General features: G+C 51.9%; 2 protein-coding genes across 2 annotated transcripts in view; one reads left to right on the forward strand and one right to left on the reverse strand.

The window, feature by feature from the left end:
* LOC144480856 (uncharacterized) overlaps window positions 1-1,036 on the reverse strand; it is a 63,277-nt gene extending 62,241 nt beyond the window's left edge. Inside the window, exon 1 of the mRNA XM_078200478.1 lies at window positions 600-1,036. The gene's annotated coding sequence lies outside the window, so the exon portion shown is untranslated. The remainder of the gene's footprint in view (window positions 1-599) is intronic.
* An 840-nt stretch (window positions 1,037-1,876) lies between these two features.
* Window positions 1,877-14,283, forward strand: part of LOC144480947 (uncharacterized) — a 55,725-nt gene continuing 43,318 nt past the window's right edge. Inside the window, exons 1-2 of the mRNA XM_078200562.1 lie at window positions 1,877-2,058; window positions 7,008-8,212. Of these exons, the coding sequence (XP_078056688.1) occupies window positions 7,374-8,212 (839 nt within the window). The 5' untranslated portion in view covers window positions 1,877-2,058; window positions 7,008-7,373. The remainder of the gene's footprint in view (window positions 2,059-7,007; window positions 8,213-14,283) is intronic.

The following is a 14,283-nucleotide window of genomic DNA, read 5'->3' on the forward strand; positions in this document are numbered from 1 at the left end:
AGCTGCGGTAACTGAGCCACCTGAGGGGTTATAGAAATTGTGAACAGACAATTCTAGTTTCTCTGGGACATTTTTTTTACTCTCTTGTTCCGCCCCCCCCCCCCCCCCCACATATCGGTAAATCCCCGTCCCCACACACACTCTCCCTCCTCCCTGGGCTGAAACCCAAACTCGTCTCCACCCCTGGGTGGCACGGTAGCACAGTGGTTAGCACTGCTGCTTCACAGCTCCAGGGACCTGGGTTCGATTCCCAGCTTGGGTCACTGTCTGTGTGGAGTTTGCACATTCTCCTCGTGTCTGCGTGGGTTTCCTCCGGGTGCTCCGGTTTCCTCCCACAGTCCAAAGATGTGCGGGTCAGGTTGATTGGCCAGGTTAAAAATTGCCCCTTAGAGTCCTGAGATGCGTAGGTTAGAGGGATTAGCGGGTAAATATGTGGGGGTAGGGCCTGGGTGGGATTGTGGTCGGTGCAGACTCGATGGGCCGAATGGCCTCCTTCTGCACTGTAGGGTTTCTATGATTTCTATGATTTCTATCTCTTTCCTCCGCTCCCAGTTTTTTTGCCTCCCTCTCCTCTGTCTGGGTTCAGATCTCCCACTCACCTGACGAAGGAGCAGCGCTCCGAAAGCTCGTGTGGCATTTGCTACCAAATGAACCTGTTGGACTTTAACCTGGTGTTGTGAGACTTCTTACTGGGTTCAGTTCTCCAGTCTGCAGACTGACAATAAAACCAATGGGTCTTACTGGGGGTGTTGGGGCCTCCAGAGGGTGTTGGTGAATCCTCCCCGCCCACCTCCCAGGGTTTCCTTCCTTCCCAGAGATCAGAGTCCTCATTGATTTGAGGTCAAAGTGCAACCTCTTATTTACTGTCCCCCCTCCCCCATCCTCTGATGTGAACCATCCTCCAGTGGCTGAGCCAGGATGGGGCCGTTAACCTGGGTCTGTTCCCGGGAGGGAGGGAGAAGCCCCGCAGCTGCAAACCAGGGAGCTGATGCAATGATTCTGAAGGGTTTGCGGATCCTCCCAGCCACCGCCTAACGCTGACTCCGGCTTCCCCAGGACAAACAAGGCCAACAATGACACTGCGCATGCTCCCCCCCACAGCGCGCACACGCACACACACTCTCTCTCTCTCAATGCGCATGCTCCCCCACAGCGCGCGCACACACACACTCTCACTGCGCATGCTCCCCCACAGAGCGCGCACACACACTCTCTCAATGCGCATGCTCCCCCACAACGCGCACACACACTCTCTCTCACTGCGCATGCTCCTCCACAGTGCGCGCATACACACACTCTCACTGTGCATGCTCCCCCACAACGCGCACACACACTCTCTCTCTCACTGCGCATGCTCCCCCACAACGCGCGCACACACACACACTCTCTCACTGCCCATGCTCCCCCACAGCGCACACACACTCTCTCAATGCGCCTTCACACTGGGGGTCTGGTTCTCGATATCCGCACTGCGCATGCTCCATATCGTCAGAGGCAGCAAGGGGCGCAACCGCCATCTTTATAGAGGACATTGCACAGCAGTGACGGGCAATGCTCAGCACGGCGCCGACGCCATCTTGGGTATGGGGCAACGCGCAGCGCGGCGCAGTCGCCATCTTTAAAAGGGGCAATGCGCAGCGCTGTGCTCAGCCGTCATCTTTGACAGGGCAACGTTCAATAAGGGTGTCGACGCCAGCTTTGAGCTGGGGCAATGCGCAGCAGGGGCCCCAGTCGTCACCTTTGACAGGGGCAGTGTGCGGCAAGGGCGCGGTCGCCATCTTTGACAGGGGGCAGTGTGCGGCAAGGGCGCAGTCGCCATCTTTGATCGGGGCAATGGGCAGCAGGGCGCATGCGCGTTCATTCTGAGGCCTGCAGACAGATGGAGAGATGTCCATCCTGGACTGAGAAGGATGGCTTCTGAAACACCTTCCACTGTGTGGGGTGGGGCGTGGGTTATGGAAGGGGAGGATTTACAGATAGCAATCTCAAACCAAACATCACCTCAAGATCTAATGAGAGTCACTCAATTCATCAGGACCTGAATTTTCAATGTCGAAGGTAAACGAGTTGCAACTCCTCCTTTGCGTTGAGATGCCTGGGCATCATCATTGGGCATACTTGTACGGCCTCCTCCGGTCCGTAGACTGTGGGGAGGAAAACCCACGCAGACACGGGGAGAACATGCTGAGTTGGTGGTGGACAACTCATCGACGGAGGGGCGGCAACGTGACACAGTGGTTAGCACTGCTGCCCCAAAGCGCCAGGGATCTGGGTTCGATTCCCGGCTCGGGTCACTGCCTGTGTGGAGTTTGCACGTTCTTCCCGTGTCTGCCTGTGTTTCCTCCGGGTGCTCCGGTTTCATAGAAACATGGAAGACAGGAGCGAGAGGAGGCCATTTGGCCCTTCGAACCTGCTCCACCATTCATCATGGCTGATCATCCAACTCAATAGCCTAATCCTGCTTTCTCCCCGTAACCTTTGATCCCGTTCGCCCCCCCGTGCTATATCCAGCCGCCTCTTGAATACATTCAATGTTTTGGCATCAATTACTTCCTGTGGTAATGAATTATTTATGTATGTCACATGATCAGTAACCCCCACAGCTTGCCTCCTGGGCTTGCAGAATCTCACTAGCTGTTCTGTCTAGAGACAATACACATCTCTTTAACCTGTGTTTAATGCTCCCTCCACCCACATTGTCTGTACCTTTAAGACCTGGCTGGCTGTAGGATTCGCATTCTAATCAGTATTCTGCAACTTGATTTTGTGTCTGTTTGCACTGTTTGAGAGCAGATTTCCACTCCATCTTACGAAGGAGCAGTGCTCCGAAAGCTTATGGTATTTGCTACCAAATAAACCTGTTGGACTTTAACCTGGTGTTGTGAGACTTCTTACTGTGTTCACCCCAGTCCAACGCCGGCATCTCCACGTAATGAATTCCACAGGCTCACCACTCTTTGGGTGAAGAAATGTCTCCTCACCTCCGTCCTAAATGGTCTACCCCGATTCCTCAGACTGTGACCCCTAATTCTGGACTCCCCCACCATCGGGAACACCCTCCCTGCATCCACCCTGCCTAATACTGTTAGAATTCCTCCCACAGTCCAAAGATATGCAGGTTAGGTGTATTTTCTATGGTAAATTGTCAGAGGGACTAGCTAGGGTAAATGCATGGGGTTATGGGGATAAGGCCTGGGTGGGATTGTGGTCAGAGACTCGATGGGTCGAATGGCCTCTTTCTGCACTATAGGATTCTATATGTGACAATAATAAATCAAATCACTGCAGCTAAAGTCCTGAGGGAACAGAGGAAACCAGAGCACCCGGAGGAAACCCACACAGACACAGGGAGAACGTGGAGACTCCACACAGACAGTGACCCAAGCTGGGAATCGAACCTGGGTCCCTGGCGCTGTGAGGCAGCAGTGCTAACCACTGTGCCACCTTGCCGCCCTATGGTGGGTATAATAGAGGGTATCCTTAGTGTGTAGATGGGACTTGGCCTACCTGATTAGTCCAGTGACATTTTCCTTTTTGCTTTATTTGCAGTAAATTAATTGCAGTGTTAATGTAAGCCTAATTGTGACATTAATTTAAAAAATGTAACTGGTGGAACCTCACTGGAAACAACCTTTCATTGACAAAAAACCCATATGAGTCACTGCTTCCTGCCATTGAGCCAGTTTTGGATACAACTTGCTGGATCCCGTGGGCCCTTACATTTCATAGAAATCATAGAAACCCTACAGTGCAGAAGGAGGCCATTCTGCCCATCGAGTCTGCACCGACCACAATCCCACCCAGGCCCTACCCCCACATATTTACCCACTAATCCCTCTAACCTACACATCTCAGGACTCTAAGGGGCAATTTTTAACCTGGCCAATGCACCCTAACCCGCACATCTTTGGACTGTGGGAGGAAACCGGAGCACCCGGAGGAAACCCACGCAGACACGAGGAGAATGTGCAAACTCCACACAGACAGTGACCCGAGCCGGGAATCGAACCCGGGACCCTGGAGCTGTGAAGCAGCAGTGCTAACCACTGTGCTACCGTGCCACCCCATTTCTGTCCAACCTGCCACGTGGGTCGTGCCAACGTGGAGAAAATGTTTCCACTTGTGAGAGGATCCAACATTTATGGCTATAAATACAAGACAGTTACTAATAAATCCAAAAAGGAGATGTGTTTACTCAGAGATGGGTGAGAATGTGGAACCTGGTGCCACAGGAAGTCATGGAGGTGAATCGCTTAGAGGGAACTCAATGATAACATGAGAAAAAAGGGAATAGAAACATAGAAACCCTACAGTGCAGAAGGAGGCCATTCGGCCCATCGAGTCTGCACCGCCCACAATCCCACCCAGGCCCTACCCCCATATATTTACCCGCTAATCCCTCTAACTACACATCTCAAGGTCAATTTTTAACCTGGCCAATCAACCTAACCCGCACATCTTTGGACTGTGGGAGGAAACCGGAGCACCCGGAGGAAACCCACGCAGACACGAGGAGAATGTGCAAACTCCACACAAATAGAGAGATAAGAACAAAGAACAATACAGCACAGGAACAGGCCCTTCGGCCCTCCAAGCCCGCGCCGCTCCCTGGTCCCAACTAGACCATTCTTTTGTATCCCTCCATTCCCACTCCCGTTCATGTGGCTATCTAGATAAGTCTTAAACGTTCCCAGTGTGTCCGCCTCCACCACCTTGCCTGGCAGCGCATTCCAGGCCCCCACCACCCTCTGTGTAAAATACGTCCTTCTGATATCCGTGTTAAACCTCCCCCCCACCTCACCTTGAACCCATGACCCCTCGTGAACGTCACCACCGACCCTGGGAAAAAGCTTCCCACCGTTCACCCTATCTATGCCTTTCATAATTTTATACACCTCTATTAGGTCACCCCTCATCCTCCGTCTTTCCAGTGAGAACAACCCCAGTTTACCCAATCTCTCCTCGTAACTAAGCCCTTCCATACCAGGCAACATCCTGGTAAACCTCCTCTGCACTCTCTCTATAGCCTCCACGTCCTTCTGGTAGTGTGGCGACCAGAACTGGGCGCAGTATTCCAAATGCGGCCGAACCAACGTTCCATACATCTGCAACATCAGACCCCAACTTTTATACTCTATGCCCCGTCCTATAAAGGCAAGCGTGCCATATGCCTTCTTCACCACCTTCTCCACCTGTGACGTCACCTTCAAGGATCTGTGGACTTGCACACTCTGCAGGAGTGGGCCATTTGGCCCCTCGAGCCTGCTCTACCATTCAATAAGATCATGGCTGATCTTTTTGTGGACTCAGCTCCAGTTACCCGCCCGCTCACCATAACCCTTAATTCCTTCACTGTTCAAAAATATACCTATCTTTGCCTTAAAAACATTCAATGAGGTAGCCTCAACTGCTTCACTGGGCAGGGAATTCCACAGATTCACAACTTTCTGGGTGAAGAAGTTCCTCCTCAACTCAGTCCTCGGTCTGTATTCCCTCCCTATTCGTGTACCCATTCAGATGCCTCTTAAATGTTGCTAATGTGCCTGCTTCCATCACCTTCTCTGGCACCCATCACTCTCTGTGTGGAAAACTACCTCCGCCCCCCCCCGCACATCTCCCTTAAACTTTCTCCCTCTCACCTTGAACCTGTGTAATTGACACTTCCACCCTGGGAAAAAAAACCTCTGACCATCCACCCTGTCTATGCCACTCATAGGATGGAGGGTTATAGGTAGGCCTAAAAGGTCGGGATATGTTCGGCACAACTTGTGGGGCCGAAGGGCCTGTTTTAGAAACCCTACAGTGCAGAAACAGGCCATTCGGCCCATCGAGTCTGCACCGACCACAATCTCACCCAGGCCCTACCCCCATATCCCCTACACATTTACCCGCTAATCCCTCTAACCTGCACATTTCAGGACACTAAGGGGCAATTGTAGCATGGCCAATCAACCTAACCCGCACATCTTAGTTTTCTATGTTTCTATAATTTTGCAGACCTCTATCTACACGGTACGGCGGCACGGTGGTTAGCACTGCTGCTTCACAGCTCCAGGGTCCTGGGTTCGATTCCCGGCTCGGGTCACTGTCTGTGTGGAGTTTGCGCATTCTCCTCGCGTCTGCGTGGGTTTTCCTCCGGGTGCTCCGGTTTCCTCCCACAGTCCAAAGATGTGCGGGTTAGGTTGATTGGCCAGGTTAAAAATTGCCCCTTAGAGTCCTGGGATGCGTAGGTTAGAGGGATTAGCGGGTAAAATATGTGGGGGTAGGGCCTGGGTGGGATTGTGGTCGGTGCAGACTCGATGGGCCGAATGGCCTCCTTCTGCACTGTAGGGTTTCTATGATTCTATCAGGTCTCCCCTCGACGTGGAGATGCCGGCGTTGGACTGGGGTAAACACAGTAAGAAGTCTCACAACACCAGCTTAAAGTCCAACAGGTTTATTTGGAATCACGAGCTTTTGGACGGTTGCCCCTTCATCAGGGACTCCTGATGAAGGGGCAACAATCATAGAAACCCTACAGTGCAGAAGGAGGCCATTTGGCCCATCGAGTCTGCACCGACCACAATCCCACCCAGGCCCTACCCCCACATATTTTACCCGCTAATCCCTCTAACCTACGCATCCCAGGACTCTAAGGGGCAATTTTTTTTTTTTTAACCTGGCCAATCAACCTAACTCGCACATCTTTGGACTGTGGGAGGAAACCGGAGCACCCGGAGGAAACCCACGCAGACACGAGGAGAATGTGCAAACTCCACACAGACAGTGACCCGAGCTGGGAATCGAACCCGGGACCCTGGAGCTGTGAAGCAGCAGTGCTAACCACTGTGCTACCGTGCCGCCCAAATAAACAATCCTGGTTTATTCAACCTCTTAATTTTTTTCAACCTAAGTTGAAAGGCTGAGATGGGGCGGGTGGAAGGGGAGGTACGCGTGCGGATTGTAAACTGAATGGCCTGTTTCTGTGCTCTGTGTTTTAAGTAATTCGGTGTAAACTGCTTTTACAGGGGATTAGAAGGGGAGGAGTTGCGGACGGGAGACTCAAACCAGATATCATTTCAAAATCTGACACAGCCCCTTGATTCTTCAGCACCTGGACCACATCATCCTTTGGATGTGGGAGAAGAAATGTGTGTCTGTTCTGCCTGTGGGAAAAGATTTCAAACATCAATGTGACCGGGAAAGCATCGCGACACACACACACACACCCGAGTGAGAGTGTCCCAGTGAACTTGACTGTGGAAAGGACCAGTCACACAGTCTGAAAAAAAAATCACACCGCTTACAGCGGGGAGAAACTGTACAGGTGTTGTGTGTGTGTGTGTGTGGACGGGGATTGTCCAGTTTGGGGAGACACAAGGACACCCGGCACCATGGACAAACCGTGGAAATGTGGGGACTGTGGGAAGGGGTTCAACTACCCGTCTGAGCTGGAAACCCATCAACGCAATCACACCGGGGAAAAACCCTGCAAGTGCGGGGACTGCGGGAAGGGATTCAACTACCCGTCCCAGCTGGAGATCCACCGACGCAGCCACACCGGGGAGAGGCCGTTCGCCTGCTCCGTGTGCGGGAAGGGGTTCACGGAGCTGTCGAAGCTCCACATGCACATGCGGGTCCACACCGGGGAGAAACCGTTTACGTGCCCGGCCTGCGGGAGGGAGTTTGCCCAGCTGTCCACCCTGCTGACCCACCGGCGGGTCCACACCGACCAGAGGCCCTTCAAGTGCTCCGAGTGCGAGAAGAGCTTCAAAAGCAGGAGCGAGGTGCTGACGCACCGGCGCACCCACACCGGGGAGCGGCCGTTCACCTGCTCCACCTGCGGCAAGGGCTTCACCCAGTCCTCCACCCTGCAGAAACACCGGCGGGTCCACACGGGGGAGAGGCCGTTCGTCTGCCCCGCCTGCGGCAAGGGATTCACTCAGTCGTCCAGCCTGGTGGAGCACCGCCGGGTCCACACCGGGGAGAGACCCTTCACCTGCTCCGAGTGCGGGAAGGGATTCACCCATTCGTCCCACCTGCTGACGCACCAGCGCATCCACACCGGGGAGAGGCCGTTCACCTGCCCCGTGTGCGGGAAGGGGTTCACCCAAAGGTTCAGCCTGCTGGGGCACCAGCGACTGCACACCGGGGAGAGACCGTTCGTCTGCTCCGTGTGTGGGAAGGGATTCACTCGTATGTCAAACCTGGTGACGCACAAACGAATTCACAAGTGATGATCGGAGATCAATGCTCCATAGGATCATAGAATCCCCTACAGTGCAGAAGGAGGCCATTCGGCCCATCGAACCTGCTCCAACCACAATCCCACCCAGACCCTATTCCCATAACCCCACATATTTACCCTATTAATCCCCTAACACTAGGTTCAATTTAGCATGGTCAACCTAGCCTACACGTGCGGGTTAGGTGGATTCATAGAATCCCCTACAGTGCAGAAGGAGGCCATTCGGCCCATCGAGCCTGCTCCAACCACAATCCCACCCAGACCCTATTCCCATAACCCCACATATTTACCCTATTAATCCCCTAACACTAGGTTCAATTTAGCATGGTCAACCTAGCCGAGTCGTGCGGGTTAGGTGGATTCATAGAATCCCCTACAGTGCAGAAGGAGGCCATTCGGCCCATCGAGTCTGCACCGACCACGATCCCACCCAGGGCTCCATCCCCACAACCCCATGCATTTACCCCAGCTAGATCCCCCCCGCCCCGGCACTAACCCGGCCGGTCCACCTAACCCGCATATCTTTGGACTGTGGGAGGAAACCGGAGCACCCGGAGGAAACCCACGCAGACACGGGGAGAATGTGCAAACTCCACACAGACAGTGACCCGAGCCGGGAATCGAACCCGGCTCCCTGGCGCTGTGAGGCAGCAGTGCTAACCACTGTGCTACCGTGCCGCTCACGACTGGACCATGTTCATTCTGACAGTTGGAGTTTGTTTCGGCTGATGTTAATAATCTCTCTAACCGGACTGGAGTTTAATATTCTGGATACGTGTGAAAGGAAGCAGCATCAGTTTTGTATGCTTTTGACTTTGACAGTGTTTAGACCTGCTACCTCACAGCACCAGGGCACCCGGATTCGATCCCTGGACTCAATACTCGACTTGGGGCTGAACCAGAGCTTTGTAAAGGTTCCACAGAATTTCCCTGCTTCTGTATCCGCTGCCTCGAGATCCCAGTTCCTATTTACTTTGCTAATCATAGAAACCCTACAGTACAGAAAGAGGCCATTCGGCTCATCGAGTCTGCACCGACCACAATCCCACCCAGGCCCTACCCCCACATATTTTACCCGCTAATCCCTCTAACCTACACATCCCAGGACTCTAAGGGGCAATTTTAGCACGGCCAATCAACCTAACCCGCCCATCTTTGGACTGTGGGAGGAAACCGGAGCACCCGGAGGAAACCCACGCAGACACGAGGAGAATGTGCAAACTCCACACAGGCAGTGACCCGAGCCGGGAATCGAACCCAGGTCCCCTGGAGCTGTGAAGCAGCAGTGCTAACCACTGTGCTACCGTGCCGCCCCAGTTTGCTAACTGTTATGTATTTGTCTCTTGGCTCATTGTAGAACCCTGCAGTGGTAATATATGCATGAGTGCGTGTGATCAGCGTAATGGTATGTCGAGCGGAAACAGAGAGAAGCAGCAGATATGAGAGCAAACACACGCCACCAATAAAGTTCTGTTTGTTTTTACCAAAGTGTTCCCGAGTGCTGTATCTCCAGATACCCACCAAAACTGGCGACGAGGGCGGGATAACAGACATGCGCCGGCTAAACCACTCGAAGGAAGAAGCTTTCAGAAGAAAAGTCAGAAGGATCAAGGAAACGTTTCACGTGGTGCGCCACCTTGCTGTCCGTGCGGAGAGCAAGTGGGGTTTGGTGTGGATGTGAATAAAAGATACTTTGAAAACAGATTCTATTGATTTGATTTGATTCACATGTATTGGTATAAAGTGAAAAGTATTATTTCTTGCACGCTATACAAACAAAGCATACCGTTCATAGAGAAGGAAAGGAGAGAGTGCAGAATGTAGTGTTACAGTCATAGCGAGGGTGTAGAGAAAGATCAACTTAATGCAAGGTCGGTCCGTTCAGAAGTCTGACGGCAGCAAAGAAGAAGCTGTTCTTGAGTCGGTCGGTGCGTGACCTCAGACTTTTGTATCTTTTTCCCGACAGAAGAAGATGGAAGAGAGGATGCCCGGGGTGCGTGGGGTCCTTGATTATGCTGGCTGCTTTTCCGAGGCAAAGGGAGTGTAGACAGAGTCACTGGATGGGAGGCTGGTTTGCGCGATGGGATTGGGCTACATTCACGATCTTTTGTAGTTCCTTGCGGTCTTGGGCAGAGCAGGAGCCCCATACCGAGCTGTGATACAACCAGAAAGAATGCTTTCTGTGGTACATCTGTAAAAGATTCTCGCTCAGATTAGTCCCTCGTGTGAATGAGAGAAGCGAGGGAGCTGCTGGAAATGTGGTTGCAAAAAAATGCATACTAATCTGTCTCTCGGGTCACTGTCTGTGTGGAGTCTGCACGTTCTCCCCGCGTCTGCGTGGGTTTCCTCCGGGTGCTCCGGTTTCCTCCCACAGTCTGAAAGACGTGCCGGTTAGGTGTCATTGGGCCGTGCTAAATTCTCCCTCCGTGTACCTGAACAGGCGCCGGAGTGTGGCGACTGGGGGATTTTCACAGTAACTTCATTGCAGTGATAATGTAAGCCGACTTGGGACACTAATAAAATAAACTTAAACTGAGTGTTTAACATCACCTGTCTAGGGTTCGATTCCCGGCTCGGGTCACTGTCTGTGTGGAGTTTGCACATTCTCCTCGTGTCTGCGTGGGTTTCCTCCGGGTGCTCTGGTTTCCTCCCACAGTCCAAAGATGTGCGGGTTAGGTTGATTGGCCAGGTTAAAAATTGCCCCTTAGAGTTCTAGATGCGTAGATTAGCGGGTAAATATGTGGGGGTAGGGCCTGGGTGGGATTGTGGTCGGTGCAGACTCGATGGGCCGAATGGCCTCCTTCTGCACTGTAGGGTTTCTATGATTTCTTCTATGATTTCTAGAGCTCAGAAAGGATACTCTGGGGAAGGATCACGTGGCAGGAACAGAACTTCAGCCCGGACACGGTCCTTCAGGGTCACACGGAGCGGGAAAAACAGCACTTTGGTCTTTCTCACCTCCACTGACAGAAATGTCCCCGTTTGGGTTCATCCTGAGGTGTGTAAGAAATACGTCGCGAGCTTGAAGTTTCTAGGTATCCAGATCACCAACATCCTGTCCTAACACCGACACTATAGTTAAGAAAGCCCACCAATGCCTCTACTTTCTCAGGAAACTAAGGAAATTTGGCATGTCAGCTACGACTCTCACCAACCTTTACAGATGCACCATAGAAAGCATTCTTTCTGGTTGTATCACAGCTTGGCATGGATCCTGCTCTGCCCAAGACCGCAAGAAACTACAAAGGGTTGTGAACGAAACCCAATCCATCACGCAAACCAATCTCCCATCCATTGACTCCGTCTACACTTCCCGCTGCCTCGGAAAAGCAGCCAGCGTAATCAAGGACCCCGGGCATAGTCTCTTCCACCTTCTTCCATTGGGAAAAAGATACAAAAGTTTGAGATCACGTCCCAACCAACTCAAGAACAATTTGTCTCTTCTTCCCTGCTGCCGTCAGACTTTTGAATGGATCTACCTTATATTAAGTTGATCTTTCTCTGTCCCTTAGCTATCACTGTAACACTACATTCTGCACCCTCTCCTTCCCTTCTCCCCTATGTACTCTATGAACGGTATGCTTTGTATAGTGCACAAGAAACAATACTTTTCACTTTATCCCAAGGCATGTGACAATAATAAATCAAAGTCGTTTTCTCCCCTGGTTCAGAGCTCCTAGTAAGAAGTTTAACAACACCAGGTTAAAGTCCAACAGGTTTATTTGGTAGCAAAAGCCACACAAGCTTTCGGAGCTCCAAGCCCCTTCTTCTGGAGCTCCGAAAGCTTGTGTGGCTTTTGCTACCAAATAAACCTGTTGGACTTTAACCTGGTGTTGTGAGACTTCTTACTGTGTTCACCCCAGTCCAACGCCGGCATCCCCACATCAGAGCTCCTAGTCATGGAACAGAAGCTCCTTTACAACTGTGTTTAGAGTCAGGAAGAACAGAGGTGAATGCTGGAAAAGTGCTGTCACACCAGAGATCGGCGAGAAACTGGGATAAGTTCCTGACTGAGAGCGAAAAGGCAGATTTAAGTTTCCAGTCTGAAACCGACTGTGGTAATTATTCTGTGAAGATTTCATTGTGTTTGTGTGACAGTTCTGAATCTACCACTTGAAGACAGGGATTCATTTGTTGAAAATCATAGAATCCCTACAGTGCAGAAGGAGGCCATTCGGCCCATCGAGTCTGCACCGACCACAAACCCACCCAGGCCCTACCCCCACACACCTACCCGCTAATCCCTCTAACCTACACATCCCAGGACTCTAAGGGGCAATTTTTAACCTGGCCAATCAACCTAACCCGCACATCTTTGGACTGTGGGAGGAAACCGGAGCACCCGGAGGAAAGCCAGGCAGACACGAGGAGAATGTGCAAACTCCACACAGACAGTGACCCGAGCCGGGAATCGAACCCGGGACCCTGGAGCTGTGAAGCAGCAGTGCTAACCACTGTGCTACCGTAATTATTCTGAAAGTAAATTAATTAAATCAGAATTAGGAGGAGTCCACAGAAACCTGTGAACTGATGGTAGGTGTGGCACGGGGGCACAGTGGTTAGCACCACAATAAACAGTGGTTTATTTGGTAGCAAAAGCCACTTTTTGGAGCTCCGAAAGCTTGTGTGGCTTTTGCTACCAAATAAACCTGTTGGACTTTAACCTGGTGTTGTTAAACTTCTTACTAGGAGCTCCGAACCAGGGGAGAAAACGACTTTGATTTATTATTGTCACATGCCTTGGGATAAAGTGAAAAGTATTGTTTCTCACACTGCCAGGGACCCGGGTTCAATTCCCATCTCGGGTCGCTGTCTACGTGGAGTTTGCACGTTCTCCCCGTGTCTGCGTGGGTTTCCTCCGGATGCTCCGGTTTTCCTCCCACAGTCCGAAAGACGTCCTGGTTCGGTGCAATTGGCCGTGCTAAATTCTCCCTCTGTGTACCCGAACAGGCGCCCGAGTGTGGCGACTCGGAGGTTTCATTGCGGGATTTAATGTAAACTTACTTGTGACACGAATGAATAAACTTTAAAACAATTATACAACAGGCGTTTGATTTTTGGCAGAGAGAGAACAATTTCAGCCTTTCCAGTCTAACATTGTAACTAAATCTACCATGTTACCAAAATAATTCTGGTAAATATCCTCTGCACCTCACATCTTTCCTAAAGTGCATTGCCCAGATCGAGACTCAATACTCGACTTGGGGCTGAACCAGAGCTTTCTAAAGGCTCCACAGAATTTCCCTGCTTCTGTATTCGCTGCCTCTAGACCCCAGTTCCTATTTACTTTGCTAACTTATGTATTTGTCTGTTGGCTCATTGTAGAACCCTGCAGTAGTAATGTATGGGCGGCACGGTGGCGCAGTGGTTAGCACTGCTGCTTCACAGCTCCAGGGTCCCGGGTTCGATTCCCGGCTCGGGTCACTGTCTGTGTGGAGTTTGCACATTCTCCTCGTGTCTGCGTGGGTTTCCTCCGGGTGCTCCGGTTTCCTCCCACAGTCCAAAAATGTGCGGGTTAGGTTGATTGGCCAGGTTAAAAATTGTCCCTTGGAGTCCTGGGATGTGTAGGTTAGAGGGATTAGCGGGTAAATATGTGGGGGTAGGGCCTGGGTGGGATTGTGGTCGGTGCAGACTCGATGGGCCGAATGGCCTCCTTCTGCACTGTAGGGATTCTATGATTTCTATGTATGTGAGGAAGTATTCTTGCGAGATTTACCCCATTCATGAGTGCTTGCGATCAACGTAATGGTATGTAGAGCGGGAAACAGAGAGAAGCAGCAGACACGAGAGCAAACACACGCCGCAAAGTTCCATTTGTGCTCCCGAGTGTTGTATCTCACCCCATTGGGGCGGCACGGTAGCACAGTCGTTAGCACTGCAGCCTCACAGCTCCAGGGTCCCGGGTTCGATTCCCGGCTCGGGTCACTGTCTGTGTGGAGTTTGCACATTCTCTCCCGTGGGTTTCCTCCGGGTGCTCCGGTTTCCTCCCACAGTCCAAAGATGTGCGGGTTAGGTTGATTGGCCGTGCTGAATTGCCCCTTAGCGTGCCAGGGTGA

The sequence above is a fragment of the Mustelus asterias genome, chromosome 30 (genome assembly GCF_964213995.1).
Source record: "Mustelus asterias chromosome 30, sMusAst1.hap1.1, whole genome shotgun sequence".
Taxonomy (NCBI): Eukaryota; Metazoa; Chordata; class Chondrichthyes; order Carcharhiniformes; family Triakidae; genus Mustelus; species Mustelus asterias.